Consider the following 12,358-nt stretch of genomic DNA (forward strand, 5'->3'; position numbering starts at 1 on the left):
TTAGCTGTAATTTTATTTATTTAGTATCTACTTTACATTTTTAAGTATTCATCTTTAACCTGCCACAGTCTACCTTTAAGTAATATTATACCACTTCACTTACAGTATAAAAATTTTACAACAGAATATTTCTGTTTCCCCTCCTGTTCTTTGTGTTATTGTTGTAATATGTGCTTTAAAGAGTCAAGTACATTTTAAAGAGATTTCTAGTGTGTCATCTGTGGATCTGTTTCTATTGATTGATTTATCTCATTATGGGTGGTACCTTTCTACCTCTTTGCATGCCTATTAAGTTTTAACTGGATACCAGACACTGTAAATTTTACCTTGTTGAATGCTGAACATTTTTGTATTCCTGTAATGTTCTTGAGCTTTGTTCTGTATGCAGTTAAGGCTCTAGAAAATGATTTCATCTTTTCAAGGCTTGTTTTTAAGCTTTGTCAGATGAGATCATTCAGCCTTTAGTGTAGAGCTAATTATGCCCACTACCTTCTTGCAATATCCTTCTGAGTACTTTACACTGAATTCATTATGTATAAAATGTTTTTCTAAACTTACTTGAAGCAGAAACAGCAGATAACAGTGCCAAGTACAAATCCATTCTCTTTGGCTGAGTGTTGTTCACTAGAGCCAGTTTATCATCAGCATGACAGGCTGCCATTAGCCCCGCCCAGACAGCAGGATCACCTAAACATAAGGAATATAGTTAGAAGGCTTGTTAATATCAACATATTGCTGAAAAACTATCAAAAATGAGAGTAAGAGTTTATAAATACCAAAAAATTAAATCAAAAATAAAATAAATTGTATCTCTAGAAAAAATCCATTTCTTAAAAGAAACTGATTTATACTTCTTTTCAGAAGACACATTACTATATTCATCCTTCAAGATTTGTCTTTTTCTCAAAATACTGCAGAGGATAAGAAATACCCTATTAAGTTCTTCCATGGCTGGTTAGCTCAGTTGCCTAGAGTACTGTGCTACTGTGGAAAAGTCGATTACATTCACTTTCATTGGACACCAAAGGCAAGTCTCAAAGAGACACAGTCATCATTCAAACCCCGTATTAAAGGTTCAATCATAGGAAGAGCAAGATAGTATTTCTCAGTTTTTAAGAAAATTTCGAGTCAAAGGAAAAGCTCAAGACAACTCCATTTACCTATGTTCTAACAGTCAAGCATGAAAGTCATTTTATCATTCCAAGTGAAGCAATTCTATGATTGTATCTATCCCTTCATTGATTTGATCTTTCCTTCTTTCCTTCACACCTTGACAGCAGCTTCAGGGGAGAGGGGGAAGCAGTGGACTGAGGTGGTAATAATAAAGATTATGCATATAGATGCCTCTTTTTAAAAAAGGTAGTTATAAAAAGGTGAAAAAGAATTTAGAAATTAGAAGAGTTTTTATTTTTTGGTCTTCCATAAGTCATATTTTGCAGGTTAATATCTGCATGGTCAATATCTTAGGGCTGCTATGCTTAAAAAAACAAGTAATTTTGGGGTCCCTGGATGGCTCAGTCGGTGGAGCATACAACTCTTGATCTCAAGGTTGGGATTTGAGCCCCACATTGGGTGTAGAGATTACTTAAAAATACAATCTTCCAAAAAAAACCCCAAACAAACAAAAAGACAATTTTAAAATCCCACAGGGGTGCTAGTTAACAATATAGTCGTTTATTTTATTTTTTTAAGATTTTATTTATTTATTTGACAGAGAGATGGAGAGAGCACGGCAGGGGAAGCTGCAGGCAGAGGGAGAAGCAGACTCTGTGCTGAGCAGGGAGCTCGACGTGGGGCTCAATCCCAGAACCCACCTGAGCCAAAGGCAGACACTTAACCAACTGAGCCACCCAGGTGCCCCAACAATATAGTCATTTAAACAAAAATTTTAGCTTAAGTTTTATATTTTTTCCTATCTAATTGTTCCATGCAATATATATCCTCTATCAAATGTCTGAAATGTATGTCTACTTCACTTATAGAGGATCAGTATTACTGCTAATAGTACAGGAATCATTAGAAACCTTAGGCAGATAAAAAAATTTTTACAAAAAAATTAAATGCCTATCTCCATATTATACAATAATTTCTGCCCAAGACAATGACTACCTTATTTTAAACAACAAAAGACAAAATCACACTCCAGGATAAGGAAATGGGAACCATTCCTTAGAATTCCTGAGATCTGATTATTGTATAACGAAAGACATGTGACTGTTTTAGACCTGGGTTTCAGCTCTAACAATGCCACGGATTAAATGTGTGCCAGCTTTCCCTTTGGGACTCATTTTTCTATAAAACAAGACGAGTGAACTAGATGATGGCTCAGGTGTCATCAGGCCTAGAACCCAAAATTCCAAATGAAGTGGACTCAGTTTGTGAGTATGAACTTATTTCTAAGATTAAGTGAAGAACTCCTTTAGGGATCTTCGGGTATAGTTTTAATTTCAGGAGGGAGGAAATGGATATCAGCTGGCAGTAATTTCTTCTGTCATAATTCAAAAGAATTACTGCTTTCATTAACTCTTCCATAAGTAATCAGCAACTCAAATTCCCTATGAAACCAAGTGATAATATAAATATATGTATATACTACGAACCTAAAATTTTTTAAATATAATTTGCTAAAAATACCTTTTAATATCACAGAAGCATTGACCTAGCAGAAATTGGATTTTTTTTAATTTAATTCTAAAATCTTGGGATTATACTTAAATTTCTGAAAAGATTCCTTTGAATATCATCTATCAAAACTATACTTTGATAACGTTCTAGAAGATCACAAGGATAAAGATCTGCAAGGATTAGGTATATAGCTACTACACATAACTACAATTATATTTACTTTCACTGGACTCCAAAAACAAGTCTCACAGAGGCACTCATCTTCATTGCTCAGTCCCCCTTTCAAGCATCTTATAGGATGATTCTAATTCCTTGAGTATGTATTTCTCCAGATAATATGGGAAAATAAGATCATTATAGAAGACCTTATCTGGGCAATCTCACCTTTCTAAAAGTTTATGTCACTCACACAATCAAAAGCTAACAGATCTTTTATCATTCTATATCCATGGTAAAAATCCTCGAGAGTAATTCTATCTAATACTATCTTGAACTAAACTCTAAAAATCAAAAACTTATCCAGTGTATAACAAAGACAATTCCAAATGTTTAGGGTCTCTTTTGGTTCTATTACATAAATGAAACAAAGAATAAACAACAAGATGTTGGTTTGTTTACTTGTTTTATAAAATAATCTCTGATTTATTAAATATTTTGTTTAGTTAGGATCTTTACAATTTACTCTGAAGATAACATTGGACTTATTTTGTACAATTTGCTTCCTAACAGTCCCTAGCCAAAAACAAAAGTTTTCTGATTTAACAAATGTTTGAAGTACTCTGCAGGAAAAAAATTATTTAATTCTGTATCTCATATTAAAAATACTATTATGTAAAAATACACACTGATAGGTATTCCAGTCCTCTAGCAATGATAATGGAAGTATACTGATGTGGTCAGAGGTACTTCCTCAGTGATCAATGTGATCAAAGACACAAAGACGGGCTAGCTCAGGTGAGGACATCACCTTGACATTCCAACAGTTACTCCAGAAGACATATCTCCACTCTTTAAGGAGCCAACTACCCATAAAAATAACTAAAATAACTAAATATGTTCATTAAATAATTTAGTAGCTATAGGTAAACCTCACTGAAGCAGACTATGGAAAACAAAAATAAAACTACTTCTTGAAAATACACAATTCAGAGTTTCAATAAAGTATCTTTATGCAGATATTCCTTCCAGCCTGCTTCAAGAATTGATTATCTCTTAATTATCAGGAGTCAAATGCAAGATAATCAAATAATATGCAAAAGCTTAGAATATTTTCTTAAAATTCCTTTACTTCATGAAATGCAAACTCTGTGCCTATAGGTCACAAATGCAAGACCAGAAGAATCTGAATTAATGAAATGGATTACATTATATTCACCTGGAGAAAGAAGAGCTGCTTTCTGAATGGTCTTTAGTGCAATATTTTTTTCAGTTTCTGCTGAACTGCTTCCCATAGCTAACTGATTTACTGCAGTGTACAGTAATGCCTTCTGCATAAAAGAAAAAGAGTGTTAGCCAATTATTTTTATAGCTCCATGACATTCAAACTGACTAAAAAAAGGACTATATCAGGTATGACATAACGTACTAAACCTAGGAAGAAAAATTATTTTATTGTTTCATCAATAATAATATTTAACAAGTAGGACATTTCCTTTGTATGGGAGAAAACTAACCTTTCCATGATTTGAGTCCAAAATATGAGCCACATTTCCTGCTACAGCACCTCCCTATAATAGAAAATATTTAGATAAATGTATAAACTTTCACAAATAAAAATTAACACTGATAAAAGTCTTTCCACCAAATATTCTATCACATTCATAACTTCCAAATTCCTGAAGTATCAAATGATTACTGCTTTAAGAGATGTTTAGTATTTTGTTAAGTTTAGTATTTTTATAAAAAATCTTTTCTACTACGATCATTTCAACTCTACTCTTTTAAAGTATTCATTAATGGTGCAAAAGTTACACAGTTTTACACCAAACACAAGTACATATTTCCTAACAATATAAAAGAATGTGAAAGAAAGACTGAAAGAGAAAGAGAAACAGAATCACAAAATTTATTTTAGGATTAATATCATTTTATTCCATGAAAATACGGTATTTTAAAAATTTCTGTAGTTCCTAGTAAAATGAATAGCCAGGGCACCTTGAAGCAAATCACTGCTTCAATAATCAACTCAAAACTGAAAATGAAAAAAATATATACATCATAATTTTTGTAAACTAAGCTTGAAATCCTTAATTTTTAAATTCAGTTAGACATTTTACCTGGAAAAGAAAGTGAATTATGAGAATGATTTCATTTTAATTCAGAAGCATACTGTTCTCCTAATTTTATACTGGAACTGTATCAGAAATGTTTTGTACATCATATTTAGCATATAAAGAATGCCAAAAAATAATCTTTAAAAATATGTTAATATAAAACAAATAGAAGATGGATTAAAAAGAAAACAGAAAACGTGGCAGAGTAAAAGGAGGATTCAGGAGTTAGATCTGGGATGATCTATCACCACGAATACTAACTGTGGTTTTGCACAAGTTATTTATTCTCTCTGTCTCAAGTGTTGTCTATAAAATGGACATTAATTGCAGCTACTTCATGTGGTTGTTGGGATAAATGACAAAATATATACAATAGTTGGCACATAATAAGTACTTCATTCTAGTACCTAATAATGATGCTCTTCTAGGTTCTTTGAAATACCATGTGCAAAAATGAGTAGGAATAACATAAAATCAGACCCACAGAGACTTCAGACAGTGGAATTATTAGATATAATAAGTGTTCAAAACATAATTAGCTACTACCATTATGTTTACCCACTAATTAGGCAGCCATGAAAGGACATAGTAACCACAGAAATTAACAAAATACTTTATAGACCTCTAAAAATATCTGGCTATTATGAATGAAAATATATAATCCCTTTTATAGAACATCAATGACTTCGTATTGAGATTCGCATTTTTAGATTTTACAGCAATGTTTTAGTTCTTATTTTCTTATCTTTGAAGAGCTTTTAAATAAAAATATCTTTTGGGATTCAAAAAACACAACAGTTAATTCTTCCTAAATGGCAACATTATAAACATAACCTAATCACATAGACATTAACATAATCTGTATGTATTAAAAAAAAGTCTACCTACTTCTTTGTATCTTTCATAACACCCAGAACAGTACAATAGTACATGAAAGAAACTCGGTGTACTACTTATCAAATGACAAATGGAAAATCTGGTTAAATAACAAAACTCCTTTGCTGTATTAGTTATTTCCCAGAATGATAATGCTAATATTCTAAAAATGGTATTACTTACTACATCGCAAGTTATTTTATCTTTCTGCCGGAATTTAGAACATTACTCACCTTTGCACTTCGGTTAGTATACTGAGCAACTACTCGGGACAGCAGAGACCAAAGAGCAGGATCAGCTGGGTTACTACAGAGATCATCAAAAGCAAAAGGCTTAGAGATGAGAGTCACTTTAAACCACGAAAAGTAAAAACAACCAACATTTTATTTAGATAAGTTCAAAATGTTGTAGACATCTAACACAATTTCATATTAATTGTCTATGTGTGAATGAAAGTGCCTTAATTTTCAGCAAACATATCTTCTATATACACCAAGAGTCCTCATGAAAATAAGGAAAAATCAGCAATATGATAATTACAAAGCCTAATCTAATTAATTAAGATCTAATTAAGAAAAGCTAAGGAAATTTAATATGTTGTGTTCAAGGAAAACACAGAGATGAAAACTGCGAAAGGAAAATAAACTTCATTTAGAACATTTTACTGCTGGGGTGCCTGAGTGGCTCAGTTGGTTAAGTGTCTGACTCTTGGTTTTGGCTCCATGCTCAGCACACAGTCTGCTTGAGTTTCTCTCCCGCTGCCCTTCCCACCATTCATGCATGCATGCACTCTCTCTCTAAAATAAATAAATCTTAAAAAAAACCCACTTTACTGCTGAAAATAAAACTAACCACTACTGCTAGTAGTAAGAGCTTTCTATTTTCTAAATTTTGAAGATATTAGTGAATGTTTGAGTGGCCAAAAATTCCTAAAACCATTAAGCTGGATGGTATCAAATAACAAACAGACCATATCACTAACTTGAGAATAAGTAAGGACTTTTGTATTAAAATGAGGTTCAGGCCTTAACTTATTGAATAAGTACAAAATTTCTGTTCTCTTATCTGCTTATCAACTGAATTTTTTAAAAAATCTTTATAGATGAAATAATGTGTATACTCAGCTACCTGGTCCTAAGTGCAATTTCATAAAACTACATTCTGGTTTACAAAAATATATGCTTCCCTCATTTTATATTCTTAATAAGGTCCAAATGTCAAAGATTAGCTCATCAAGTATAATTACTCCAAGTTCACAAGTACAGAATTTACCTGTGAACAGCTTTAGATGCTTGTCTCTGCACTGCCACACTGCGGCCTTGCAGTGCATAAATCGCTGAAGTAAGAAGGCACTTTGAATAATCGTCTTTCTGCTTGATGTGCTTCAGTAATTCATTAAGTGCTGCTTTTGATAGTGTAGCATCCTGCATTGTCAATCCGAGAGCACACAGGGCTTGAAGGCTTTCTGTGGTTGGATCCTTTAAGATAGAGCTGTAAATATTTTTAATTGTATATTAGCCATAGTACAGTAGTCTGTAACTATTAAAACATTTTTAACATTTAGTAAAATGTAAAATTTAAAATTTTAACATTTAGTAAAATGTTAAAAAAGCAACCTACTTAAGGATTCACCAAACTAAGCCCAGCTTTAAGATAAATATAAAACAGATTCCTTGGCTCCTAGGGACAGCAATTTCCCTAAAAGTCTAAAGCAGTTAAAAATACCAAGGGTCTTTCTTTTCTGTTCATTATATCAAGTTTTAGAAACAAATATAAATAGTGTTTTGGGGCCTGGGTTTTAGAAAACTAACTAACCATATAACCCTATAAATAACCACAGATATCATAGGCTATTGTTTTACTAATTTATTCCAAAAACAAAGAAATAGTTACAAGTTATATTGGTATATTTTTTTAAAGCTTTAGTTTTAAATGAACTTTATCAAGTTAACTAGAAAAATAAAGAGGAAAAAAAATCTCTTTGGGAACAAAAGAGGCCAAAAAATAAGCCAGTCAGAACTCCCTTCATTAAAATTTTAAGATCCTACTAGATCAGGTGATCAAATACTCTTTTAAACAAATTAATACACACAGAGTATAAGATGGTTTGAAGGACTGGATGGATCCAGAGCTAAAAATTAAGCCATGATCTCTACCTATGATTGTCAGTTGACAACCGGGTCAGTCCAATCCCTTTTGTTCAACAAAAAGTTCCTAAAACATTAAAAACTTCATTTTACATTGTTCCAATTTGTAATCCAATGTTTAAGTATCTGGTCATGTTAAGTGTTGATGTCAACTATACATACCATTTTTTTTTAAAGATTTTTTATTTATTCATTTGAGACACAGAGATACAGAGAGAGAAAGCATGAGCAGGGAGAGAGGCAGAGGGAGAAGCAGGCTCCTCGCTGAGCCAGGAGCCCGATGTGGGGCTCCATCCCATGACCCCGGGATCATGACCTGAGCTGAAGGCAGACGCTTAACGATCTGAGCCATCCAGGCGCCCCTATACATACCATTTAAATAGCAATGTCTTGGCTACATCCATTTTTCCTTGTTTATACTCCGTTATTGCCAGAGCTGTCAAGATATGGGCTTTGTCCTGCTCTGATTCAACAATAGACAAGGCTCTCTCATAGGCTATTATACAGAGTTGGAAACAAAAACAAAACGATATAAACACAATCCTGATTGACAGTGAAATTTCTCCCTTTCTAATCCTATTTTCTAAAAGGTCTAACTAAATCATATCTTATTGTTTCCTTATTTTCAAGTGGATGGGAAAAAATTTTAAATAATCTAACCTGGTTTAGCTGGTCCAAGGTGATCGTGGGGATATCGTTAGGATTATTATGAGACATTCCCTAACTTCTATCTTCAGACTCTATAGGGAAATCTTTAAGCGATGTGAAGGCCTGCAGCCATTGAGATACCACGAAAATTTCCACGTGCATACCAGTAACCATCAAGCTGTAAATACTTACAGTATCTATACACACATAGGTTGGGCGCATATATATATATATATGAAAATGTACTCTGAGCATTTTTGGAGAAAATCAAACACATTATTACCAATAGGTCAAGGTCTTCACTTATCAGAAATTTACATTTAAGCAAAGACCTGCTTTCAAATGCTAACTCTACTTTAAGCGATCTTGGGCCTCAGTTTCCTTATATAAATAATTAAGATAACACTCAGCTTATAACACTGCTATAAGGACTATTCACATAATAATGTACTAAGGGAGGGAACAGATAAAAAGTACCTAATATCATTCCTGACTCCTAGTTGGATCTTAATAAACATTGCAACCCCTACTCCCATTTCAATGTTCCATCTTTCTGTATATAATCTTGTGATTAAATTCCATTCAGCCCTGGAAAAGTAAGATGTGTCCTTTAGCTTCAAGCAACATACTTACCTTTGCTGCTTTCTTTATATAGACCTTTCATAAATAAAGCCAATGCAAAACCTATGATGTCTTCTAACTCTTCAAGGGGTGTTGACTTAAAAGCCTGGATAGCTTTATCATATTCACCAATGGAACTAAGAAGCAAAACATAACTTACTTTTAATATTAAAAACGATTTTGGCTTATATCATAAGAATACAAAGAGACTATTATACCAAGGTTCTTTTAATACTTTCACATACTTCATCTATTAGTGTTAAAGCAAAAGAAAAAGACATATTAAAATAGAAGGTGTATCATTTATTTCAAATAAGATATACTGGAGCAATGTAACTTCACATTTTGTTTCTTTTAAATTACATATGAAAACGATTAGTTTTGCTAAATTATAAAGTGTCTTTTTTATTAACAAACTTGAACTAAAATCCCAAAGTATAAAAATAATTTCAAGTTGACTTTTATACAGAACTCTTTAAGCTTAATATATTGGTTGAATATTACCCTATGAGTATGGTTCTAGCATCTCTGACAAGCTTAAGAAGCATAAAATACCTAATTAAAATGAAACCTAGCCTTTGTATAAACTGTTTTAACTGTTTACCTGAACATCCTTTTTTTTTTTTTTTTGGAGAGTATAAAGGTAAACTAAATTCCACAGACAAAAGTATAGATTATCTTTTCTGCATTTAATAGGAAGAAAAGTAAAAATTGTTACATATGACACTAAAGTACAATACTTTTTTTAAAAGTTTATTTCATTTTATTTTTTGGAGAGAATGCACAGCACATGAGCAGGGGGGTGGGGGGGTGGGAGGACAGGGAGACAGAGGGAGAGGGAGAGAATCTTGACCAAGCTCCACACTCACTGGGGAGCCCCACATGGCGCTCAATCTCAAGTCCCTGAGATCATGACCTGAGCTGAAATCAACAGTCAGATGCTTAACTGAATGAGCCACCCAGGCACCCCTAAAGTACAATACTTTTTAATAACAAAAAAATAATTGTTTTACTTATTTAAAAATGAAGAGAAGCTGCCATCGCCTGGAAAAGATACACTCTGCCCTTGAGATTCTTATTTTTCGTGTCCATCACTATAATCAGAAACTTTTATTTTTAATGTGTTATTGGAAATCTTTTTAGAAAATCCTTTTAATCTTGGGGAGGGTATGGGATCTAAAAATACAGGCATTCTTTGATTCTAAAATTAGTCTCATAAAGGTGAAAGATTTTTAAGATTTTATTTATTTATTTGATAGAGAGAGAGAGAGAGCGTGAGCACAAGTAGGCAGAGCAGTAGGAGAGGGAGAAGCAGACTCCCCGCTGAGCAGGGAGCCAGATGTGGGGCTCGATCCCAGGACTCCAGGATCACGACCTGAGCCAAAGGCAGACATCCAACCGACTGAGCCACCCAGGCGCCCAAAGGTGAAAGACCGTAAAAATCAAAAAAATTTAAGGTTTTTAAAGTCAAAAAACCTCAAATTTTGATAAATATTTTGGTGAAGGAAAGAGGGCTACCTTAGATTGTATATGGATACATACATATATTAAAAGTTTTTTTTTTTAATAAATACTATCTTCAAACATGTGATTACTTTTGTAGAGAACAGAATAGAACTAGGAAAGGCACAAGGCTTTAATTTTATTTGTAACTTTTTCTTTGGAAAAAAACCCTGAAGACAATGGACAATTTTAAGATCTGTTATATTTGGGCAGTGACTATTCATTAAATTATGCTGTATACTACTTAACTGCACTTTGCATGTTTAATATATTTCATAATAAAAACAAATTTTAAAAGACATGATCTATTTTCAATAGAAGATATAGATTTTTTTCAAAAATATTTACATTATATGATGGGGTACCTGGGTGGCTCAGTCAGTTAAGCGTCCAACTCTTGATTTTGGCTCAGGTCATGATCTCAGTGATGTAAGATTGAGCCCCATGTCTGGTTCTGTGCTAAGCACGGAGCCTGCTTAAGACTCTCTCTCTCTCCCTCTGTCTTCCCCCCTCCCTAAAATAAAACTAAAAATAAGAACTAAAAGTAAAAAATATTTACATTATATGAAACCAAAACTAAAAACAGATACTTGTTCCATATAATTTCTTATAACCTGTCTTCTGCTACAACAAAATCTTAGATATGATAAAACTATCAACTCCTAAACACAACAGTTTAAAAGAATTAGAGGGAAAAGCAGTCAGAACAAAAATATTTTCCTGTCTATGAATATGATTCAGTTACATGATTATAAAAGAAAAGAACTGGCTACCTCAGATCTCTACTATGTGCCTCTTTAAAAGATACAGGCACTAATCCCAAAATATCAAACTATAGTTCTAACAATGTTTTTCAAACTGGACCATTCAATTTGGGGGCAGTTCTCAGCTTGAGGAACACCTCCCTAACTTGAGCCAAAAACCTTCCTCCCACAATACTTCTATTCTCTAGACCTAATTCTAATCTCTAAAATAATTGGGTTTTAATCCTTTTTTTTTTTTTTAACTCTTTTTGAAGTCAAGTCTTTGAGAACCTGAAGAAAGCTATATGGCTCTCTCTCCATCACAAAATGCACATACACAAAAATTTTTATGTACTGTTTCTAAAGGGCTTCTGGGTCCTCAATGGCCATTCCCCATGTAAGTATAAGCAGCAAACAAGTCAGAGTAAGTCCAATTCCTCTTCCAATTAACTAGGGTTCTATTACAACAGACAGCAAGAGCCTCTCTTTGAAATGTTCTCTTGTACAGTCCACAACCATCAGTTCTAAATCTGCTTCTCACTGAAGCACAGTGGCCTTAGATATCAGTATAGGAACAGGAAACTATTTACAAAGCCTAGTATTGAGGGAATTATGTATCCTTGGGAGATTTTCAGCCCACTCAACTATATACGCCCACTACTCTGGAAATTCGTCACCACCTCACTAGTCCTATAGCTTTCACCAGAAAAATCTAATAAATTCATAGAATTAATGGGAAAAAAATACACTTACCATAACAATCTGCCATAATTTCTTACTGTAACATTATAAGTATCTTGGTCTTCCGCAGTCTGTAACAATAACATTGCCCTTAAAAAGAAGGACAAGGTATTTTAAGTTACCTATGTACAATAGCATTCTTTTACTCTTCTTCCTTAACACAAGATTTTGTAACTTTTTC

At 33.2% G+C, this 12,358-nt stretch overlaps 1 protein-coding gene across 6 annotated transcripts in view; it reads right to left on the reverse strand.

The window, feature by feature from the left end:
• Positions 1 to 12,358, reverse strand: part of SKIC3 (SKI3 subunit of superkiller complex) — a 169,659-nt gene that overhangs the window by 35,047 nt on the left and 122,254 nt on the right. For all 6 annotated transcript variants that reach the window (XM_028089298.2, XM_028089297.2, XM_028089296.2 and 3 more), the window contains 8 exons: positions 12,190 to 12,267; positions 9,203 to 9,327; positions 8,294 to 8,417; positions 7,047 to 7,265; positions 6,008 to 6,080; positions 4,299 to 4,352; positions 4,001 to 4,112; positions 559 to 687 (listed from right to left, as the gene is read on the reverse strand). In XM_028089298.2, the coding sequence (XP_027945099.1) occupies positions 559 to 687; positions 4,001 to 4,112; positions 4,299 to 4,352; positions 6,008 to 6,080; positions 7,047 to 7,265; positions 8,294 to 8,417; positions 9,203 to 9,327; positions 12,190 to 12,267 (914 nt within the window). The remainder of the gene's footprint in view (positions 1 to 558; positions 688 to 4,000; positions 4,113 to 4,298; positions 4,353 to 6,007; positions 6,081 to 7,046; positions 7,266 to 8,293; positions 8,418 to 9,202; positions 9,328 to 12,189; positions 12,268 to 12,358) is intronic.

The sequence above is a fragment of the Eumetopias jubatus genome, unplaced genomic scaffold (genome assembly GCF_037043125.1).
Source record: "Eumetopias jubatus isolate StellerSeaLion01/CBP00866 unplaced genomic scaffold, mEumJub1_p1.0 scaffold_5, whole genome shotgun sequence".
Lineage (NCBI taxonomy): Eukaryota > Metazoa > Chordata > Mammalia > Carnivora > Otariidae > Eumetopias > Eumetopias jubatus.